Consider the following 25,333-nt stretch of genomic DNA (forward strand, 5'->3'; position numbering starts at 1 on the left):
AATTGAATACATTGGGCTTCATTTGTTTTGATGTTATATGAAACTATAGTATCCAACATAGCTTTGTCTGTTCTAGAAATTCGAACCCTGTTGTCAAATATTAATGCATGGAACAGTGTTTCAGTGATGCAATACGTGAATTCAACCAAATAAAATAAAAGTGGGATACATCAAGATTATATTATACAACACACTACTGTTATAGTTATTTTTTTTATTGGTTATCAATTTTGGTTGATTTAAGATTATCAGTGGTCATAAAAACCTAATCAAATGCATATCCAACAGTTGCAGTGCAGTGCATGCAAACCTCCATCCTAAGACAGAGGTCATGTTGGGTCAACACGTTATGTTTTAGTAGAAGTTTACAGAATGTGTAAACATTGCAGTTGTAGACTACACATTTGAATAGGTTTCATGACCTATGGATGGTCTGAAATTGATAGCTGAAAATAAAAATAGCTATTTGTGTTCGATATAACGCAATTCTTAGCATTGCTAAAAGCTGTTCAGCAGTGTTGACACACAATATTACTGGAATAAATCTGTCCCAATTTAAACTGCTCAAAAATTGAGAGCTATTTCTCCACCCCCATTGATAGGACATTTCTAAATTTTTTGACCTCAGGTATACTATATCAAGTTCACATCCCCTGAGACAATTTCTAACATCTGTGTGTGTGTGTGTGTGTGTGTGTGTGTGTGTGTGTGTGTGTGTGTGTGTGTGTTTGTTTGTTTATATATAATATAAAAATAAGGTGTACATATGACAGTTCTTCAAAATTCAAGTTACCCATCACTGTTGCTGACTACAAGGAAGTTTCATTCAGTGCTATTACAGCTTTCCAGTTGGTCTATTACTCATTTTGTATTAACTGAACATCACTTGCTAGTCTGGTATGAGGATTTGACTTTAGTGGCATTATTAATTTTTGAAAAGACAATTTTGACTTGAATTGACAAGTGAACTTCCATTTTAATTCATTGTGGTTTGTGTATAGTGTATAATTCAGCCACTGATGGCATTTGTGTCATCGGAAGGGTCCTGATATCTTATAACTCTACTTTGCTGCAGAATATGATTTTCTCCTCACATACTTGCTGTTGTAAAGGAAACCGTAAGTGATTTGCTTTCTTCTGATACAGACATGGTCAAAATGTTTGCTGTTGAGAGGATACTTCTTCAGTCATTGCAATAACTTAAAATTTTTTATATGATAACCGCAGTACGTCAGAAATTAGAAACAGTATGAAACAATGTAATTATTACTTCTGTAGGATGTCAGGTTCATATTCATCTCTGCTGTTATTTGTAGCAATGGTGCTTGGGAGTTGAAAACAGTTACTAGTTCCATGATATTTTGATTGTTTTGGCATCCAGAATGGCCTTATATACTGTAGCACTCTTGTATTTAGTGTATTAGATCATCATTTGCATTTCGTTATTTCTGCATTTTCTTTAACTTTCTCTTCTTTTTCAAGTATATTTCAGAAAGAGAATGGTGTTACAGAAGAATTTCTGAAATGTTTCTGGTGATACTTTTTTGTTGTTTCTACTAGGAAAATGACTGTCCAAGAATCAGAAATAAATTTAACAGATTTCATGGCAGAAGATGTGGCTACAGACAGTGTCAATGACACGGCGAATTTGCAACTCTTAAACTTGACACATTTCATGATGCCACTGTCCATGGAATGAATGTCTTGTGGTCTTTAATGGAAACTGTGCATGCAGTCCATACAGCTGCTGAGGTATGCACATAACTGTTCATTTTTTGCCACCTCTTTATGATAAGATCAGCTTTCTCTTCTTTAGAGGGTACAATTTTCATTATTATCAAAAAAGAAAAAATTCAAAGTTTGCATAGCAAATTTTAAGATTCAGTTGGAAATTGATTACATTGTGGCAGGTTCACACTTTTTCAGAGAAACTTATAATATTTTGAGGTACAATGTAACTATGAGCTATGAATAAAGTCAGTCCACGCAGTTTTCTTATGCAGTTAAAAGCTGTCATGACCAGGCACAACTATGATGATGTAGGAACTGTTTTGTTATGAGTGTCAATAGATACTTGAGCAATCCAGTAGACAGGACAGTGGTTCTCATATAAAAATAGTAAATTCTGATCTGGCAAAATTCTGATGTGTTATTCTGTACTCAAGTATTCTAGTATTATTTTCTGTTGAAACAGTTCATGTGTCAATCTCGATTTGCCACAGTGTGTGCAGTAGGTTTTAGATATTCTATATAAACCTTTGGGATTCTGGTATGCCTTACTTGTGAAGATTGTTGGTATGTGCAGTAGGCTGTAATACAGTAGATGGTAGCCTAAAGGAATTGGAGTTTCGCTTGTGCAATACAGATATTTGTGTTGAAACTGATATGTTATTGAATTTTACAAACAGAAATCATAAAACCTGTAGCTATAAGTGGCTGTAGGTTTTATAGTTCCTGTTTGTAATAGCTGTCTCCTTAAAATGCTCTGGGACTGCTCTGCATGTAGTGTCTACCTCCACTCTGTGTATTTTAATTGTGGTTGCAAATACTTTGTGCATAGTGTAGTGCATGTTTTTCTTACGTATATTTTTTAATTTCTCAAGTGTCCCTTGTGAAAACTTCTCAGTGGTATGAATGTAATTATATTTCTGTTGTGTTTGAGACAGTATGCTGTAGGTGGCTGTTTTGTGAGTTGTGTGATGGTAGGGTTCTGTTGGCTCTAATTTTTTCATTACCTCTTGACCAGGCAATATGTTTATAAAACCTTTCACAACATGCATAATTTCTCTGATTGTTTTGTTTTCCCCGAAACTGCAAGAAATCAGAGCAGAGAGATTTTTTGCTAGCAGTCCTGTCACTCTTAATGTTTGTTTCATTTCTCTTTGTATGAATTATGATTAGCTTTCACTTTCTGATCTGTTGTTTTTCTTCCTTGATCTTTACAATACTTTCTTACCAATAATTCTTTATATGCACATTTCTGAAATTTGTGAGCCTGTCGGTTGGTTATCTGGCATTTTCTGTTTGTGATGTATTGTGTTTTTTCCTGCCTGTCTGTTTTGTTCATTCTTTGAAAATAAGACACGTACACATGAAGCAAATATACAAATCCCGGTGCACTGTCTGTGATTAATCTGAAATCTTGAAGTATCGGTGTTTGTGTACTGTAATTATTACTGTCAGAAGTAACACATCAGGAACATTGATAATTTTTCAAGTTTCTTGTGATGCAAAACTTTTGTATTGTGTATAGAAAAACTTTAATTTTCATTGATCATTGAAATAATATACCTGGTTTATAATTTTTTTGTGTGGATGTAGCATGTAATAATCCAGTAGTTTATGCTTTGTGCAGCAAAGGAGTGCCACCTACTTGTTACAGGATCCTGCCCTAGCAGTGCTCTGTGATCAACCTTTGGGCTGACTACTGTATACATTTAACTGACAATGAAACAAGATATTAGTGATAGCAGTAATACTAGTGAGAGATATTGCTTGAATGCCATCTGGTGTGAGGCAGCACATTTTGAATGCTGTTCCATTTTACTGCTGCTCAGGTTCTGTTCCATTCTGTGTGTGGTGAGCTTTTTTCCTGAAGAAGGGGTGGAATGTTGTGTCCATGGTGCATGAGCAATTCTTCATTTTCTCAGCACCATGTGTAAAAAAATTATGGATACCTGTATTTATGACAACAGTACTTAGAGCTTGAGGATTGCCTGTGATGTACCCAAAATTTTGACTTCTCACAATTTGCCATTAATGAGCCAGCTAACAACAACAAAAATGTGGACATAGTTCTTAACCAGAATAAAGAGATGAGTAAGAAAGGAAGGGAAGAAGGATGAAGTGCAGTCAGTGTAGTCCCGAAGTTTGTTATTGCTCAAAGCATTGTTTCATGTCTGTGGGGAGCATGCCAGACCACAGGCACTGCTGCACGTAGGAGTGGAGGTGGTCGACCATGGGCAACTGCTGCAGCATGTGACTGGTATGTTCAGGACTAAACCAACGAGTAATGTGGTCTTGCACTCTTCTTGGGTGAGAGCAGATTCAGTCTGAATAGTGATTCTGGATGTACCCTCAAACAGTGAGAGGTTAGAATACGTAATATACCAAGGAGCATTGTCGAAGGTGATGTTTAAGTGGACCAAGTGTTATAGTGTGGAGAGGCATGATGTTGGATTGGTGTATTGACCTCTAAATTGTTGAATATGGTACTGTAGTAATAGGAATCGGACATGAACAGTAGACACTGGCCAACCGGCCAAGTGTGTTGATGGTGAGTTGCTGAAAACAATGGAAAGAAACAGCATCAATTGATGGACAACAAAGACAACACAGCAGAATACCAGTTTTGGAGATTGAACTAAATGGAGAGCCTACACATAGCAAAATCATGAATCAAATGATGAGTACAATGAAAACTATGAGAGCACAGTCAGAAGGTGACAGAGGTTCAAGCCCATGTGCTGCTAGTTTTATCGAGTGGCCACAAGTTCCAATAGGCCAGTACGGGGCAGCTTGGCCTGCACATAGCACTGAGTTGGCGCTCACAAATTTTGAGAGCTCTGCTTTGGGACTGTTGTCCAGATAATGCATGCTGACAGGCTTTCAAGCTCATCAGTCCAGGAAACATGATACCTCCCCACCAAACTGGGCACATAAGGCCTGAAGCAGTCTGGATGACATTTTAGGTCAACTGGTGGCATGGTTGGAGTCCCAGCAGAGGAGCTCAACAGCTATGAGTAGGGTTGTGGGATGTTGGGCAAGTCTTTGTGAGTCAGCCACCCACTGGTTGGGTTGCCTACACAAACAAAAGAATTTGTAACTCACAGTTGCCACATTAATTTGTTCATCATAGTAGTTGTTTAGCACACCAGGCACACTGAGGTGACAAAAGTCATGGGATACCTTGTAATATCATTTTGGACCTCCATTTTCCTGGTGTAATGCAGCAGCTCGACATGGCATGGACCCATCAAGTCGTAGGAAGTCCCCTACAGATATATTTAGCTAGGCTGCCTCTACAGATTCCATAATTGTGAAAGTTTTGACAGTGCAGGACTTTATGCGTGAACTGACCACTTGATTATGGCCCATAAATGATCATGGGATTCATGTCGGGTGATCTGAGTGGTCAAATCATTCGCTCAAATTGTCCAGAATGTTTTTCAAACCAAGTACGAACAATTGTGGTTCATTAATATCCATAAAAATTCTTGTTGTTTGGGGACATGAAGTCCATGAATGGCTGCAAATGTACTCAGAGTAGCTGAACATAACCAGAGGAACAGACCATTTCATTTAAACACAGCCCATACCATTACGGAGTCACCATCAGCTTTGCACTGTCTTGTTGACAACTTGGGTCCTTGGCTTCATGGGGTCTTCACCACACTTGAACCCTGCCATCAGTTCTTAACAACTGAAATCGGGACTCATATCAGCAGGCCACAGTTTTCCAATCATTTAGGTTCCAACTGATATGATCACGGGCCCAAGAGAGGCACAGCAGGTAATATTGTGCTGCTAGCAAAGGCACTCACTTTGGTCATCTGCTGCCATAGCCCATTAATGCCACTCCATCATATATCCCACATTGATTTATGCAATTATTTCATGCAGTGTTGCTTGTCTGTTACCACTGACAACACTATGCAAACCCACTGCTCTTGGTTGTTAAGTGGAGGGTGTCAGCCACTGCGTTGTTCACAAAGAGAGGTAATATCTGAAATTTGGTATTCTCAGCATACATTTGACACAGCGGATCTTGAGATATTGAATTCCATAATGATTTCCAAAATGGAATGAACCTTGTGCCTAGCTCCAAGTACCATTCCACATTCAAAGTCTGTTAATTGCCGTCTTGCGGCCATAGTCACATTGCAAACCTTCTCTTATGAATCACATGAGTAGAAATGACAGCTCCACCAGTGCACTGCTCTTTTATACCTTGTGTACGTGATAATGCTGCCATGTCTATATGTGCATATTGCTATCTCATGACTTTTGTCACCTCAGTATAGTTCATCATAAGCAACACTTTCATGGCAGGCAGTGGGAAAAAGTTTCCAGACTAACCAGTACACTGATTCTCACAACAGGTGTAAGAAAATATACGAGGTTGATTTGAAAAGTTCTTGAAATCACCACGAGAGGTCAGCGCTAGTGCAACAAGTTGTTCGCGTGATATTCAGTAGACTGTTGCCTGTCAACACGTGCCATGTCAGTGTTCTTGGAAGAGAGCTGTGGTGGTGACTTGACTCTGTTGTCGTTCCTTCATGGTGATTTGAGAAGATGGAAAAAATCGAGATTCGAGCAGTGATTAAGTACTTTGTAAAGAAAGGTATGAAAGCAAAGGACATTCATGCTGATTTCCAGAATACAGTGGGGGACTCTGCTCCTTCATATTCAACTTTTGCCAAGTGGGCAAACGAATTTAAATTTGGCCAGGAGAGCTTAGATGATGATCTGCATAGTTGTTGGCCAAGATGTGTCACTACTCCAGAAATCGTTGCAAAATGGTCATGGAGGATCGCCGATTGAAAGTGTGTGAAATTGCTCATACTTTCCAGATGTCATCTGAACATTTTAACTGAAGAATTAGAAATAAAAAAAATTATTTGCAAGATGGGTGCCGTGACAAGACAATGCGCACCTGCACGTGTCGTTGCCATGGCAAAATTACACGAACTAAGGTCTGAATTGTTGTCACACCTTCCTTATTCACCTGATATGGCTCTGTCAGCTTTCCATTTCTTCCCAAAACTGAAAATTTTTCTTGGTGTACGAAGACTCACTTCAAGTGAAGAATTGATAGCCAGAGTTGACAACTATTTTGCAGGCCTGGGGAAACTCATTTTCGAGATGGGATCAAGGCACTGGAACATCATCGAACAAAGTGCATTAATCTACAAGGAGACTACATTGAAAAATAAAAAAAGTTTCAGTGATGTGAGTACTTTTTTCCTGTTCTATTTCAAGAACTTTTCAAACCACCCTCGTAATTGTTTGTTCCTACCTTCAGTGTGGTGCACCTGAAGTGAGAGTCAAGCTGCGCACATTATTTGAACTGTTCCTCTTGTTAAGAATCAATTGTTTGGAATGGTGAGGCAGAAACAGGTGCTGCATGCTGTGACAGTGCTGGGGCAGCGCTCCTGTGTTTGTTTGCACTGCGGCAGCCTGTTCATAATTTGCATTAGCTGTAGCACCTGCTGAGCATGAAACTGAATAATCTTAGTTAATGATAGTAGTTCTTCAGAGGGACTGGTCATGATCAAACACCCAAAAAGTGGAAGTTATACGAAAAACAGACTGCAAACATGTTATGCTGGAAGAGAGTATGAATTAAAGGCTATCCAAAAGCACAAGAAACACAGTCAGCTGCTGGGCAAATGTTCTGAAACACACACGCCACTGAAGCAATGTGCCAGGCAAGCATAGATAATGTCCATGATTCTGCAAGAAATACACACAGTAAATACAATTGGCAGGAAGTGAAACAAAAAGAAACAATGTTGCCAGTGTTCTGCATTGACAAGAAATAGGACCAAGCAGCAAAAGAAAATGTAGTTTCTCCTCGTTGCCAGCTGTTGGGTTGTTCTGCTGGTGGATGCCAAGGAGTTTGTGGGTTTTAAGATAAGACAGCAAAACAATAAGATGCAAATGTAGTGTATGACAAACTACTTTTACTTAGCTTGAATTCCCATAGCAAAATACAGATCACTAAACAGTGCAAGTACTGGAGCGAGGCAGAGTCCTTATATCCACTGTAGTAACAGAGGCAGTGTGTCATGGTACAAAGACTAGACTAGACAGACACAATTGACGGGTACAACATGTGGCATCCTTTAACTCGGCTCTGTGGCACCACTGTTCGCTCTGGCTGAGGAGGGTGTGTCTTGGAGTTGTGCGCACAGTGGTGGCGCATTCACATGGTTGCTGCCAGCTTCTAAATGTGGACTGGCTTCGTATGGCATTGATAGCAAATGATACCACAAGTGCCGAGGTTACCCAGGAAGAATTCCAAATGATCATTCAAGACCATAGTGTCAGTGACATGTTACATAACATAAGTGGATGGTCTTCATACTTAGTGTACAGTATGGCGATAGTTCCATGTCCTGTGGTTACCAAAAAAAATTGCAGACACTTGTGAAAGATAGCAATGCCATTCTTTCAACATAACTCACCAAATCAAGGAAACATTTATTAGATTTGAATTCCCATATTTGCAGTCCTACAAATATTTGCTTCACTGATCCTTGGAAACTTCTTTCATAAGTGCATGAATCCATGTGAAGTTATATATATGGCTTTCATACAGAGATGGCCTTTTTTATATTATAGTGGAGTTTTTCTTTCTCTGCTGTCACACTCACTTGGAAAGTGGCAGTGCTTTATGTACCTGAGCTACATGCCAAGAAGAATTGCAATTACCTTGATCTTCGCATACACATAATTTACATTTCTTATACTGGGTAAGTGTGAGTAGCAGATAAGAATCATTTTTTTCTGAATTAACACAAACTGCAAACTTTCATGTTCTTCGAACAACAACCCTTCCACTTGCAACAGTTGTCAGAACTCTGTGCTCAGTTGCAAGGGACTTTGAACAAAAACAGTGTGATTCTACATGTTCAAGCATGAATTGTCAGAACCACCTTCATTTTCCTGGAGGTAGATTTCTGAACTAAGGACCATATTTGGAAATTTCTTGTACATGTTTTTGATTATTTTTTTCAACAATTAAATCAGTGGAATATTTAACTTAAGCCACAGAAGAAAAACCAATTAGCAACATTTTTCAACGTCTTTGAAAGATAAATGGTAGTGTGTCTCAAGAAAACTGAGATTGACAGCCAGAAACTGGTTCATCCATGACTTACCGAAGAAGAAAAATTTTGTTGGCAAGTGTTAAAAATACTATTGCCAAGTGTTATCCAACATTACCTATGCATCTGAACAGCATGGAGATGTCTTTTAATGACCATTTTCCTAGCCTCTCTCTCGTTGCCATTCAGTGCTACAGTTGGACTCTAGGTGCATGTTTGATTGTCAAGCAGCACCCTGCGGGTGACCTACCATTGCATCCCTGGCACTTTGATTATAGGTCTTCCATCACTGCTAATTCTGCCATCATTTGTAGATGAGACATAAGTTATTGGTTCGAGGGATAGTCATTTAATTTTAGTTAATTTTAGTTATCACCTTGAAAAAATAAAGCTGTGATCATTAAACTTAGTGGTGGCACTAGTCTTGCTCTACATATTCACCCTTCAGTGTGACACTTTTTCCCAACAATGGATGACATAGTGTAGATGCTTGTTGTTGAAGTCTGCATTTTGGCTGTTTGGTACAGTGGTGCAACAGTTTGCCCCTTATGAGCATAATTTGTTAGCACCACACCATGACAGCCGCCAAAAAGCACTTACCAGTAACTTTCCCAATGATGATGGAGTCTTTGCATTGCTTTCTTTTGACAGTGTTGAAAGCACATGTTTGCACTGCTTGCTTGGCTCCTTTGTTTTGGGGCTGTAGTGGAACACCCAGAATTTGTCCATGGTGACTAGGCAACTAAAGACAACAGATGCAACATTTCTGCAACTGCCTTGGCTCATGGCCTTTTTGATCAGGCGCCTTTTTGATCAGGCATGGTAAATTGATAATCGAGCAGGTGTGGCCTTTTCCGTGTTCAAAATATAGGGTAAGATTTTCAAAACTGATCCATAACTGATTTTCATATTTTCCACTATTGTATGATTGGTGACACATTGGTCTTAGAACATCAGTGTCTCCGCTTTTCTAGAGATTCTCGGGTCTTCCTAGAGATGGTCTGCCACTTCAGTTTTTGCATTCACACGTGTTTGACCACAGTGGCAGTATTTGTGCCATTTACCATTGTGTCATATTGTGGTTTATTGCAGTCGTACAGTTCCTCCAGCACAGGATATATTGTTCCAACATTATTCCCTTTCAAATACAGAAAATTGACTACTATCTAATACTCCACTTTATTAATTGGCTGCACCATTTTGATTTGATTCTTCTAGCAGCATGCTATGGTACTATAGCATGGGAATTTCAGTGTGTACCAGGTCTGTGAATTGCACATTTGAAATTTTTGGAGGGTTCGTACCGATAGGTGCGAACCGTCAATTACATTGATAATGTTATGAGGCGTAAAGCGGCGAACTATAGCCTGGGAATTTCAGTGTGTACCAGGTCTGCAGACATGTAACTGCAAACAGACAAAAAACTTATGTAACTATTTTTTGAGGCATTATTTAAAACTTTGAGTACTTATATATGTTAGACTTCATTAGATTTAATGTTCTGTCGGAATGTTTAGGTTTATAAATGTAGTTTTTGTGTATTCGATCAAAATACAAATTCCATGAGTTGTTCTTACTCTGGGTGGACTTGTTACTGTGATTTCTGTCTTGTGGAAGTTGCAGTCACAATATAGTTTTTGCCCCATTTTGTGGTTTTGTATTTCTTCCATTTCAGCCTTCAGTCTTGTGGCAAGGGAGTTGGTTTGTCGCTTCAGCCTGACATTGGTGTAACAGACACTACCTTGTTGGTTTCCTGTGCCATTTACTGAACCAAGGGCCCAATCAGTCTTATGAAGCAACTCATCTGCGCTTACTGTCGTTCTCTTTGTGAGTTGAAATACTTCCTGCTGTCAGACATTTTGTATTAGAATTTCACACCCCATTACTGTAGTGAGCACTGGAACCAAGGTAGAATTGAGGTCAAAATCTCCAAATGTGTCAGACATTTCTTGTTCACTTCTTTCAGAGTGCTTTCCTAATAATTCAAGGCATGTGCACAGAAACCTTGATGTGGAAGTAAACAGTGGGGATAGCCAGTACAGAGAAACTATTCTGAAGTAACAGTTTGCGTGGTTCTTCTTGTTAGATGTATCGTGTTATTCACATTGACCTGTAATGGTTCTGGTTGTTCACTACAGCTGAAAACTTACATGTGCTAAAACAAAATAAGGATTTTTTTTCTGAAGTAATATTTTTAATGCATGAGATACGATTGTATTTGTTGTCTGTTATTGCTACCAGTTTCAGTATAATGCTATAATCTCAGTTTTAACAGAAACATAATGAGATTATCGGTATGCATGCAACATGTGGGTACCTAATATGTTCTGAAATGCTGTGCATAAAAGCAGTATTTTCTGGTGATCATACCTTTGGTTCTGTCAAGTGTTTTGGATAGCCCTTGGACTGGGAACTGTTTGTATACCCAACAGAAGGATCGTCTTAGTGTCAATATCCTACAGTACATGGTCCAACTAGGAATGTTACACACTTCCTCCTGCTTAGACAAACGAAGCAAATCAGTTGGTTCTTTGATATGGTCTATGGTGGGCTTGATGGGACTTGTGGAGGCATCAGTAGTTCATGGGTGATTCCATGGGAAACCCCACAAGAAGGGCTTTTTACTATATTCTCACCATTACCAACAGACCAAAAGCCAGCCGAGATTTCTGAGATGGCTATGTGCAGCAAATGGCTGTAATTTTTATAATGTTTCCTAAGATCCTGGTCTCGAACAACCTTGCAAATTTTCGTCATATATTTATCCATATCTGAGATAAAGAAGTTCAAAGTTACACGTAAAGTATGGTGTGAGGCGAAATTGTAGTTGTAAAGTGATGTGGCGAAATCATAGTTGTAAAGTGATGTAGCGTGGAAAAATATGCAGTAGTGTCTTCATTATCACCTGGGAACCTCATGTTGTAGTACTTAAGCACATGCAATTTCTTCCTCCTCAAATAAAATCTGGTCTGAGATGTAAAATTAGTTTTGCATTACTTCAGTTTCACATAAGTAAACTATCTAAATTTGACTGACCAATTCATTTTTCATACACGTTAAATGCCATGCTGCAGCAGGAAAAAGAAGGGGACCAGTGGAAAAATGCTCCTATCGGAGCACAAAAAATGTGAATATGTTCATGTTTATGACTGAAAAGTAGGACGCTAGCTGCGTAATTCTACCTTCCTCAGCAGCTTAAAAAATTTTCTCAAGAATTTTGCCATGTGAACATATTCTCACTTCCTTTATGCTGAGAAATAAGAACACAGTGGCAGTGGCAAAGAGACATAAAAATAATAAATATTGAAAGATTCTAGACAGTGGTTATGTCATAGAAAGAGCAAAAGAGAAAAGTCGTGTGTGTGTGTGTGTGTGTGTGTGTGTGTGTGTGTGTGTGTGTGTGTGTGAGGGAGCGAGGGGGGGGGGGGACATGGCAATGGAACATAGTTGATAGTGGCAGAACACTGCCAGGAAAAGAGTGAAAAAGACAGTGCTGGGGGGGGGGGGGGTGTAAGAGAGACCAAGAGGGAGACAATGAGACTATAGTAGTAGGACAGAACAAAGGGGACTGTCGCTGTGGCACAGGAGACAATGACAGAAATACACTAAGCGAGAATGACAATGAGTTGGGCAGATAGTGATTGAAAAGGGCAACTGGGAGTGGATGGATATGAACGACTTACAGTGATGAACTATTGGGTGTATGTGATATATAGTTAGGGGAATTTGTGGGAGGTTGAGATAAGTTGCATGTAAAAAAAAAAAAAGATTGAAAATATTTGCATGCCAAAATTTTTAAAGGTGCCGAGGAAGGTAGAATGAAGCAACTGGTATCCCATTTTTCAGTCAGTGTCTTTTAAGTAAACGGGAACATTTCACGTTTTTTGTGCCCTGATAGGAGCATTCTTCCACTGGTGGTGTGACACAGAAACTGGCAGTAATAAGGGACAGTTAATTCAGTGGTGTGTCGTGCATTATGAAAAAGATATTCTTCTATTAAAATCATCTGATGACATTCTAAGAACTCAAGACTGGTTATGGAACTGTTTGTGTGACCAGAGGCTGTCATTGTTTTTCCGTTTGGGCCAGGTTGTTCAAACTGTGCTTCATGGAGCATGGACACCTGACAATCTCCGTAGCTCACCCACCAGGCAGGCACAGATGGTCAGCTACCCACAAAGGGGACCCATTGCATTGCATTGCATTGCATTCGCACCATGTTCCATCATGTGCATACAAACCCTCCAAACGACATGAGTATTTTGGATAATGTAAATATGACATCTCAAGTGAAAAATCTGTTGATTATTAACGTTTGCTGTAGAATTAACATAATGATGGACGACATGTGCTCACTCAAAAGGCAGTGTGATACAAATAGCTTAGCCTTTTAATGAAATGTCTTTCATCGCTACCAGCAAAATTTTGAGTCAAAGGGTCAAGTCCTGTTCAATTCCAAAAAGAAAGTGAAAGTATTTACTGCTCTCAGTTCATATTCAGTTGCACCATATACAATATTGAGAAGTTATTGATTTACTATATTGCACTCTGCCCAAGTAATAGGTGTTAAAGTAGCACACATGTACTACAGTGGTATAGTGATTTACAAGTAGAAGTGTTTTTCAAGTTGCACGGGAATGCAGGAGACCTGAAGTTTATGGTTCAACATTTTTTTTGGGAACAGCTTCTTCTTATTCTTCTTGTTGCTATTTTTATTTTTGTTAATGATTTTATTTTATCCTCTCATGAAAAGGATTAACATTGCAGAATGGTCCCAGTATCACAATCCAACACTGATGAGCATTCTTTCTGTTCTTTTTGTAGCAGTTTTGGCTCCAACACAAAATATTGTGTCATTTGTGAACAAAAAGAAATATAATCTGCCAGAAATATAATAAAATTGTAGTATTTTGATTTACTTAGGTTGTGCATTTGTTAAACATATCTTGTTACAGTTATTTGCTAAGTCATGGTTAAACACCCTAGCTGGCCTTCTTGTGTGCAAAGTGTTGGCTGCCCATGTGTGAGCAGTTTCTCCAGCCCTCCCCAACTGTGCCCATGAGTGCCTGTCATGCTATGGGCAAGCAGTTAATCTGGAATAGTTGGACCTAAGAAGTATTCCTATTCTATGAATATATATTTAGTTTTCTGAATTTATTGTCGTAGTTAGTGTATGTTAATTTTGTAGAAGGCTCTTAACACACACAGTTCATTAATCTCTGCACAGCAACAACCGCAGTTGTGTAATGGTGTTCATCCTTAAGTTGTAATTTTCTGATGATATCTTCAGAATGCATAAAGATTATTCTACCACAACAGGTTTAAATCTCATCACGTGGACAGCCTTATACACAGTTTGTTTGGAGGTCGGTTGTATTAACAAAGTAGCAGTTTTGTATGGGATTCCTGTGGTGTAACCTGTCTTTATGATTTGCTGGATAGAGTTCATATTGCATTTTACACTACAGTGTTGCATAAAAATGATTTTATGTGGGAAATTTAGTTTTTAATTTTTTTTGGTAGTGGGAAAAAGCATTAAAGTGACAGAAAGGAGAGTGGAATTGTAATCTGGTTAAGTCACTCAGAACAGACAATTTATTCAGGAGAGCTGTTGTTATTAGGATGGTATTTGTTTCAGGCATGGAATTGATCATGTGGACAATGTATTATCTGTTGAACACATGCAGGAAATTGACCCAAGGTCAAAGCTGTTGCCTACGTTTAGCTTTTCTGTATTGAACCTCTCTCTCTCTCTCTCTCTCTCTCTCTCTCTCACACACACACACACACACACACACACACACACACAATGAAGTGTTTTTATGAAACTAGTCATGTGTGTTAAAAATTCTTAAAACCACATGATCTGTAAAATTTACAAGGTGCATACAGCTCCCTGTTGTTGAAAATGATTGGCAGTTTACTGTTTTTAACAAGGGATTCATTGCCGAGTTTTGATATAGTGTAATAAAAACTTCATTAGATTCACACCAAATCTTGAAAAACAAAACTTTAGTACTTCATATGCGCCAGTAGAACTGATAAGAAAGAAGTATTTGAGGCCTAAATGGAATTTTATACTTTTGGAGCTAGAGGTGAGTAATTCATGAAGGGACACAGGGTAATTCTTCTCAATGAGAGACAGGGCAGGCAATAAATCATTCAAAACTTCAATAAAGGATGGGCCAGATAAAGAAAAAAGCGGAGGAGCAAAATAGGCAGAGGAGCATAGCTGATGAAATCAATGAAATTCTCATTTTGTATATATTGATGTTAGAAACTGCATAGTCAACAGTCAAGACTGCAAGTAAACTAATGCAGAGGGAATCAAGAGAATATACATTCACTTGAGTGACATTGTGTACAGTTCCCATTAGTTATGATCTCTTCTCTTGCTCTCTGTTTTTAAGTGTTTCAATGTGATCTTTGACTGTTTATGTTACTTCTACTGTCTCTCTCTCTCTCCCCCTCTCTCTCTCTCCCCCCCCCCCCTCCCTCCCTCCCTCCCTCCCCCCCCCCCCCCCCTCATGCTACTGACATGTTTGTAATTGAAGCCAACCAGTGTACAGAAATGAATAATTATATGGACAATATTAGTCATGATACATGTAAAATGTACACCAAAGTTAAAAACAGTATTCTGGAGAGCCAGTGAAATTGTAGTGCCTTTTCATGTGCAGTGGAAATTGTGAACCAGAAAGTGTGCAGGTAAACATAATGGTGCTGTGTTTCATTTTGAAATGGTTGAACAGGTTTACAGGCTCCAACTTGTGAGATAATTATCTTGATCAAGGAAAAAAAAAACCTCTGAATTAAGTGGACTAATGAAAATATTGAGAAAATAGTCCTAACTGTGGTGTCTGGCTATTAGAGATTGCAATCTTTTAGGAAATATCAGTGTATTAACTTTTCAGTAAATAGTTGAGTGATATGAATGCCGAATATATATTGGGAGGTGAAATAGTGATACTTTTGATATATTGGATTTTAAATAAAATAAAAATAAGAAAAGTAGGGAGGTTTCAGACAGGAATATGCTGTTTGAATTATTGTATTAAACGCCTGTGGTAGTGTATATCTACAAAAGTTTTTAAAGATAAATGTTTAGTTTGTATAGGTAGTATTGAATTTAAAGTTAAGGAAATTTATAGAGATGGTTTATTATACTGTGCTTATGTTAATTTAGATCCAGAGGGAAAGTAATACTTGCAGATTGCAAGTAATAGTGAGAAATAATTATATTAACATTTCTGTGTAATTAAATCATGGCTCAAATGAATGATATTCAAAAATATCAATTTAAATACTAACAGAAAATATCTCGAATGTAAGAATATATTTGCTCTTAGAAAACTGAAAATCATTTAACATTGCTCACAGTGATAATGTTTCCAGGTTGTAGCATGGCTGTTTGGCTGACTTGAATGAAAGTTGTCACTAGATAATGAGGCTGTCACCCTGAAATTTTAGTAAAAAAGAAATAAATGATGGACAAGTGTGAGGAGGACTTGTGCTCTGGGGGTTCTGTACAAATTTAATTATGTATATGGACAATAATTTCATATGGCTCGATGACCTGGGGCAAGTCTTTCTGTTGGGCACCATTTCAGCAATTACTCCAGTTATCCGACAGGGGAAAGGGGACTTACCGTTTAATATGGAATTCAAACCCCATATTGTTTCTGGTGACTCCTTGCATCTTGAGAGGTGTAGGCTAGGCTGAAACTAAGACTGAAAAGTCTATGGTCCAAATGAGATTCCCCCCTGCAGCCTCTCGGTTTCTAGGTACACTCTTCCCTGCTAGACCACCAGGCCCAACCTGGATGTACACAGTTTACCTATAGGTTTTGATGAATGAGTTTGCGAGTATCAAAATATGTGACATGTGGCCATATCTTTTGATTGCATTGACTGGGTAGCTCAAAATTTTTTACACCACTGAGAACAGTAGACTTTAGTGTGCAACATCAAGTTCATTGTGCTACCTCTATCAGTTCCTGAGAAAAACGCATCTTAACAGTAGGACAGACATACTGACAGGCAACAGAGTGATCCTATAAAGGTTCAAGTTTTATTGATTGATGTACAGAACCATAAAAAGTGAAATGTAACTGTGGAACTGTTATTTAGGAATTTGCAGTGTCTCTTACTTATCTTTCATTTGTGTTGTGCATCAATCTGATATTAGAAATACTTAATGACTCTTAGTTTTGTAAATTTTGTTCAACAGAATGAGTGGAAAAAATTTGTTATTTACATCCAATAACCATATTATGAAAGCCCAATATATTCTGTAAATTTATCAATATATCGTTGCCACCTTTATAGTATTTTACATGGAAAGAAAATGGAAAAATTTAGTTAGCAGAGAAAGCTAAAGAAGCTTTACTTCATCTTGGAAGAACTAACATAAGATGTACAGTTATGGGAACTACGATGCATCACACCTCATGAACCATGGATATTCCAATGGAGGTGGATTGCACACCTCAACAATACGGATAACTGTACCATATGTGCAATTGAAATGGTTGGGTATCTGTGGAGCGGCCAGATTAGCCTATGGTCCCTGAAGAAGGGCAGCAGCCGTTTCAGTAATTGCAGGGGCTACAGTCTGGTTGATTGATTAATTTGACTGTGTAACATCATGTAACATAGCCTTACTATGTTGGTAATGCAAATGGCTGAAAGGAAAGGGAATCTAAAACACCCATTATGTTTTCCAGTAACATGCAGCTTGGTTGTATGAATTAATAATGGCATCCTCTTTGGTAAAAATTTAGAGAGGTAAAACAGTTCCCTGTTCATATATCTGGGTGAGGACTACCGAGGAGAATGTTATAATCAGGAGAAGCACAACTATCATCCTACAAGTTGGGGTATGGAAGTTTAGATCTCTTAATGAGATAGATAATTTTGGAAATTTAAAAAGGGAAATAGATAAACTGAAGTTAGATATAGTGGGAATAGCAATGCCGGGAAGTACAGGACCTGTGATAATGTGAGTATAGGGTTGTAAATACAAAATTGGATAGGGTTACTGCAGCAGTAGGTCTAATAATGAATAAGAAAATAGGAACATGAGAAAGCTACTGTGAACCACATAATGAATGCATTACAGTAGTCAAGTTGCACATGAAGCCCACACACATTATAGTAATAAAAGTTTATACATCCAAAAATGATGAGATTGACATAATGTGTGGTGAGCTAAAAGGAAGTCGAGGGAGTCAAAAATTTAATTGTGATGGAGACCTGTAAATTGATATTATGGGAAGGAAGTGTTATTAGTATTTAACATCCTATTGTAAGGTTAATGACAATATTATGAAAAGGATAGTTGCTACTCACCATAGAGTGGAGAGTCTGTGGTTACACTGTGACCAGACTGCAAGCAGCTGCACTTGATGGGCGAAGCAACTGGGTGATAGGGATAAGGAAGAGGCTTGGGTGGTGAGGGGTAGGGATAGCAGGGTAGAGGTGGAGGGGCAGTAAAATGCTGCTGGTGGGAGTGTACCAGGGTGAGGTAGAGAGAGATCAGGGCAACTAGGTGCCATCTGGAGTCTAGGTGAGTGGAGGGGGGTGGGGAGTTAAATGACAGTGGGTGCGTTGGTGGAATAGGGGGCTGTGTACTGCTAGAATGGGAACTGCGAAGGGGCCAGATGGGTAAGGAAAATGACTAACAAAGTTTCAGGCCAGGAAGGTTACGGGAACATAAGATATATTACAGGGAGAGTTCCCACTTGCACAAGCTGTGAAGCAACCATTGAAATGAAGAACATTGTGTTGGGGACATGATCAGCAACTTGGTGATCCAGTTGTTTCTTGGCCACATTTGTCAATGGCCGTTCATGCGGACAGCTTGTTGCTTGTCATGCCCACATAGAATGCAGAACACTGGTTGCAGCTTAGCTTTTGGATCACATGACTGATGTCACAGGTAGTGGCCCTGCCTTTGATGGGAAAGGTGATGCCTGTGGCAACAGACTGTAGTAGGTGCTGGTGGGAGGATGTATGGAACAGGTCTTGCGTCTGGGTCTATCACAGGTATATGAGCCATGAGGCAAGCGGTTGAGAGCAGGGGTTTTGTAGGGATGGGCGAGGATATTGTGTAGGTTCAGTGGGCTGCAGAGTACCACTGTGGGATGGTTGGGAAGGGTAGTGGGTGGGATATTCCTCATTACAAGGCGCAATGAGTAGTAGTCAAAACCCTGGCGGACAATGTGATTCAGTTGCTCCAGTCATGGGTGATATGGAGTCATGAAGGGAATGCTCGGCTGTGGCCGGACGGTGGGACTTTGGGAGGTGGTGGGTGACTAGAGAGATGCAGCCGAGGAGATTTGTTTTCGTACAAGGTTGGGATGGTAATTACGGTTTGTGAAGGCCTCAGTGAGACCGTTGGTATATTTCGATAGGGAACCCTCATCACTACAGATGTGATGGCCACAGGGGGGTCTGCTGTATGGAAGGGACTTCTTGGTACAGAATGGGTGGCAGCTGTCTAAGTGGAGCTATTAATGGTCAAACTGCAATCCACCGTCTAAAAACTGATCCTGGCCTTATAATCCTACCTGCTGACAAAGGCTTCACCATTTGTTTTGAAATGCAAGGATTACCCAGCATAAGGACCCTCGCCAATTGTGAGAGTTGTCCATCTACAAACTGTGCCACAGTGACCTCATTTCAGAAATCCAGCAGGATCTCCAGTTTCTCCTCAAATCCTTGGATCCATCCCAGAACCTCTACCTGGAGTCCAGTTCTCTCTTCACCCCTACCATTCTCCACACTCCTACCTGCTACATGCTTCTTAAAGTCCATAAACCCAACCACCCAAGATGTCACATTATGACCGGTTACTGTGCCTCCAATTAGAGAATGTCTGCTCTCATAAACCATCACCTTCAGTCTATTACCCACGATCTACCCTCCCACATAAAAGGTACCAACCATCTCCTCCACAAACTCTCCACAGTTCTGGTTCCTGTACCTCATGGTGCCCTGCTTGTCACTGTTGATGCCCTTCCTTTACACTAACATACCTAATACACATGACCTTATCACTGTTGAACACTACCTTTCCCAACACCCAACTGATTCCAAACCTACAATCTCCTTCCTAGTCACCATGACCAACTATATCCTGACCCAAAATTACTTCTCCTTTGAAGGCATTACCTACAAACAAATTTGGGGTACAGCTATGGGCACCCACATGGCACCATCCTATGCCAACCTATTCGTGGGCCATCTAGAGGAATCCTTTTTAAACCCCAGAATCCCAAACCCCTCACCTGATTCAGATTCATTCATGATATCTGTGTGATCTGGTTTTAGGGTGAGGACACTCTCTACATTCCTCCAGAACCTCAACACCTTCTCCCCAAGTCACTTCAGCTGGTCCTCCTCAACCCAACAAGCCACCTTCCTCATTGTTGACCTCCACCTCAAATATGGCTACATCAGTACCTCCGTCCATATCAAACCTACCAACCACCAGCAATACCTCCACTTCAAAAGCTGCCACCTATACCATACCAAGAAGTCCCTTCCATACAGCCTAGCTGCCCAAGGCTGTCACATCTGTAGTGACAAACTATCCATCTCAAAATTTACCAAGGGTCTCGATGAGGCCTTCACAGACAGTAATTGCCTTCCCAAACTTGTACAAAAACAAATCTCCCGTGCCTTATCTCTCCAGTCAACCACCACCTCCCCAAGTTCCACTGTCCAGCCACAGAGGAGCATTCCCATGGTGACTCAGTACCACCCAGGATTGGAGCAACTGAATGACATTGTCAGCCAGGATTTTGACTACCTCTGAAATGAGGAATATCCCACCCACTACCCTTCCCAACCATCGCACAGTGATATTCTGCATCCTACCAAACCTACACAATATCCTTGTCCATCCCTACAAAACCCCTGCTCTCAGCCCCTTGCCTCATAGCTCATATCCTTTTAATAGACCCAGACGCAAGACCTGTCCCAAACATCCTCCCACCAGCACGGACTCCAGTCTGGTACCACAAGCATCACCTCTCCCATCAAAGGTAGAGCCGCCACCTGTGGAATCAAGTCACATGATCAGCAAACTAAGCTGCAACCAGTGTGCTGCATTCTACTTGAGTACAACAACCAACAAGCTGTTTGTCCACATGAATGGCTACTAACAAACTGTGGCCAAGAAACAGCTGGACCGCTCAGTTGCTGATCATGCCGCCTAACATGACGTTCATTTCAGTGACTGCTTCACAGCCTGTGCCATCTGCATCCTTCCCAACAACACCAGTTTTTCTTAGTTGTGCAGGTGGGAACTCTCCCTGCAATATATCCTACGTTGCCCTAATCCTCTTGGCTTCAAGCTTCACTAGTCATCGTCCTTACCCATCTAACCACTTCCCTGTTTTCATTCCAGCACTACACAGCCATCTGTTCCAGCAATGCACCCACAGTCTTTTTACTCCTCTCATTTTCTGCTACCCCCCACCCATCCTCTCTCTATCTCGTCCTTATATGCTCTCACAAGCAGCACTTTATCGTCCCCTACTCTGCTGTCCCTCACCCTCCCACCCCCCTCCTTACCCTCACCTTCCACTTGCTTCTCCCATCATACACTGCTGCTTGCAGACTGGCCTCAGCAGCCACAGACTGTGGTCACGTGTGTGTGTGTGTGTGTGTGTGTGTGTGTGTGTGTGTGTGTGTGTGTGTGTGTTTAGTTTATTTCCGATGAAGCCTTGTTGGCCAAAAGCTTACTTTCTGACAGTCTTTCTGTTGTGAGTAGCAACTAACCTTTTCTTTATACTGTCACATTCCATCCTGGATTTTTCATATTACAAGGTTAATTCAGATGAAGTCATATCTCATTTGGTTAAAGCCGTAAGATGAATTGGTCATGGCTGAATCAAAAGAACTATTTCATCATTTGGTTTAAGTAAAAACATAATACAAATCTGGGTGACTGAATGGTGACTGGACTTGATTAAGAGTGTGTTGTTACAAGCACTGTGATACTGCACTTGGTGTATTATGAGTCCCCCTCTTGTTACATAGGTTTAGCTTCTTCTCCAAGGCTGTGACTGAAGCCATGGTACGAAATGGGTCTGACACTCCTGAGAATATTCTACCACATTTCAGAGAACTCTATTGCTGTCCGTGTAACTCACACAATACTTGTCATGCAACACTGTATGTGATTTACTAATTTATGCTGTATGTCATTTAAATTTTGTTCACTGCTCCAATCTTGTGCTTTGAGCTTCGTCATGTCACTGACATAACATACTTAATTATAGGGGAGGAATTCTTATCATCTGATTGGTTCAAAATTTTGCTAAAATCTTCTCCCTATCATGGTGCTCTACCACAACACCTCCACACGTCTCCGAAAGTAAGAAGGTTAGAGCCTAATGTGTCATTGGAAGTGAACTCTTAAGACAAAAAATGTATTGTGGAGGAAGGCTTTAGGTTTGGTACAGCCACAGGAACATCTCAACATTTGCCTGAAATGTGCCAGCAAAACTGTAGGAAATCTAGAGATTACAAAACTAACTTGTTGCAAATAGAAGTCCTGTGCTTTAACTACTCTGCCTCTTTGCCCAGTGTATGCCTCCTGTTACGTATTTATTTCTCTCTTTTTACGCAAGCTCCTTTTTGTTTCAGAAAGGTCCATCTTTTACATTTTATTTATTTTCACTCTTTTCTCTCTCTGTTCATTTTAGCTTTGCTATGGCTTTCAGTTGTCTTTCTACCTCTGATTTTTTCTTACCAGTTCGTAAAACTATTAGCTAAAGCTTTCTCGTCCCTGATCAGATATTTTGAGCAGCTTTTCTTTGTTTCTGTCACAAATTTTATTTTACTTGACCTTTTCATCTGCTTTCTGCTTTTGTGTAATATGAAGGAACTACGTGTAATTTTTTTGTGTGTAATTTTTCATGCTTTTACTTTTCGTTTTTAATGTTTATGTATCGAAAATGAATTTTGAATGAATTTCTAAATGACAAAGACCCCAAAATGATGGGAGGAAAGTGGAAGTTCATAATTTATTTATTCACTCATTTGATATATTTCTTTTTCAAATGGAAAGTCTCTCTGGAGCAGTTTTAATTAGAGTGAAATCTGGATTCACCTTTGAGCTATTAGTGACAGCAATTAAAATTTCTTTATTATTCTGAATGACTTACTGTATCTCTGCTCAATTTAACTGGTATAGTTTTTTCATTTCTTGATATGAACAAATGTATGTAGTTGTCAATCTAACCAATCAAACCACCAATCAGTAGGTGGCTGAAATATTATTTCATTTTGTAACATTTATTTCTGTAAGTATTTCATAGCATATTGTCTAAATTTTTATGATTTGGTATGTGCAGTCTATTTAATCATTTGTAACTTTGACTTTCAGGTGCAATGCATGCTGGAGGACATTTAGTAATACATCAGCATTCAGGAGGCACAAATGTCTTGCTCAAGATGATCTAATGATTCATAGAAGCACACCAAGCACTCAAAGTACTCCTCAAGGTGGTGGTGTCAGTTGCCCAATTTGTGACCGAAAATGTTCAAAGGAAAAATATCTCCTACAGCATATGAAAATCCATACCACTCCAAATACTCCTGGGGGCAGTACAGCAGCAAATGGCGTGGTAAGCACTTCAAAAACAAATGCTCAAAACTTCCAAATGAAAGGAAGTGATCCTGGAACGATTACCATGAAAGATGATGATGTAGATGTCACTACAGTTGATGATGACGATGACGACGATGATGATGATGGTGATGAAGAAGGCCCCAATGTTACTACATCAGGGGATGGTCCTGGCATCACTTGCCAGATCTGCCAGCGACAGTTCAAGAAGGAAAAATACCTCATACAGCATGTGAGAATCCACACAGGTGAAAAGCCATTTTCGTGTTCTGAATGTGGCCGCTGCTTCTCTCGTCAGTCAGTCCTGTGGAAACACAAGAAGTCACACAAAGGTTCATACAAATGTCCATCATGTCCTCAAAATTTTTTTCAGTCCGAACTATTGCAGAAACATTTAGTTGAGGATCATGGACAAGTTAATGGCATTGATGCTGTTGAACAGTTGCAGACTGTTACAGAGAATGGCATTGTCTGTACAGAAACATCTGCTGGGGAATCTGAGTTTGAAACTGATTGAAATGTTTTTTCTAACTGTGCCTACTAATTAATCTTTTCGTTTGCTTTTGTTATGATTACTGTAGAATTTTTGTAATTGAAAGGATGTTGAGTCTAAAATTAAATGTGCACGAGGGATGCATAACTCCCATTCTTGACTGAGTGCAGTTGCAGCAAGTGAATGGTAGGATGGTAGATTCACTGTGTGCTAATGGCTGTACACATTTTTGTGTGCGTTTGTGTTATCAGTACTGCTTTGATGCAGACTCTTCAAATCCTTCTAAATATTTGCAAAAAAAAAAAAACGTACAGTTAAGATATTTGTGTAGTTAGAAGTACTGTAGGCCATGTGGTGATTGTACTGCACTCTCACAAGGGAAGATTGTTATTGAAAAGAATGAGACAAGGTGCTCCATCGGATACGAAAGTCACTAATCTGTGAAAGGTCTGCTGGCTTTGGTTGAAAATGGAGCATTGTGTCTTGTTTGGCTGAGCCATGAATTATTTTCCCCTCTTCATTTCAAACTTAGGGTAAGCCAAAACTGTACTCAGTTTTGTTTTAGTTTTTAGTGTGTTGTTTCTGCAAGATTGCAGTAGTCATTGTGCTAGAAAATAAAGAGAAGAAAGCAATGTGTTAACTGTATTCGTACTCATTACAGAATTGATAAGATTTTTTAGAATGCTTTTGATCTACTATATGTAATATTACTATATAAACATTTTGTACACATGTGTGCATTATACAATATTGGAATTGGTATCTCTGGTTTTACAGAGACACTTTGTTCACTTAATTGGCAAGTTTTACTTAGTGTTAATTGGTAGTGACTTTTATGCAAGGTGTGACGATATTCAGAAAAGAAATATGTGAATGCAGGCTTGTTTAGAGCTATTTCTGTAATAATTATGAAATCTCTCTAAACAAAGTTTGTTGTAACATATGATAAAAAATTTCTGAATTTTGTTCTTTTTTTTTTTTTTTTTTCTTAGAATAAGGAGTCTACATTTGACGGGATTGTAGTAAATAACTTCTCGTGTGAAAAGTTTGTGTGTGTGTGTGTGTGTGTGTGTGTGTGTGTAGGCGCACGCGTGTGTGCGTGCACGTCAGTTTGTGTGTAGACAGGCGTGTGTGTGTGTGTGTGTGTGTGTGTGTGTGTGTGTGTGTGTGTGTGTGTGTAGGCGCACGCGTGTGTGCGTGCACGTCAGTTTGTGTGTAGACAGGCGTGTGTGCGTTGTGTGTTCTAGTAGCATTTACTTACAGACCAGACGACAAATTAGCACAGTCATAAAATTAAGTGTGTGAGATCAAAGTGTTACACAGAACCTCATGTTTCTTTGAAGTTATGTATATTAATGCAGTATC

At 39.5% G+C, this 25,333-nt stretch overlaps 1 protein-coding gene across 3 annotated transcripts in view; it reads left to right on the plus strand.

The window, feature by feature from the left end:
• LOC126199489 (zinc finger protein 91-like) overlaps positions 1-24,951 on the plus strand; it is a 177,724-nt gene extending 152,773 nt beyond the window's left edge. For 2 of the 3 annotated variants that reach the window (XM_049936412.1, XM_049936420.1), the window contains one exon: positions 23,233-24,951. In XM_049936412.1, coding sequence (XP_049792369.1) covers positions 23,233-23,992 — 760 coding nt within the window. In that variant the 3' untranslated portion in view covers positions 23,993-24,951. Of the gene's footprint in view, positions 1-1,560; positions 1,753-23,232 lie in introns of all 3 variants that reach the window. The other variant, XR_007540164.1, reaches the window with a different exon arrangement.
• Positions 24,952-25,333: the final 382 nt, after the last annotated feature.

Source organism: Schistocerca nitens, chromosome 1 (assembly GCF_023898315.1).
Source record: "Schistocerca nitens isolate TAMUIC-IGC-003100 chromosome 1, iqSchNite1.1, whole genome shotgun sequence".
Taxonomy (NCBI): Eukaryota; Metazoa; Arthropoda; class Insecta; order Orthoptera; family Acrididae; genus Schistocerca; species Schistocerca nitens.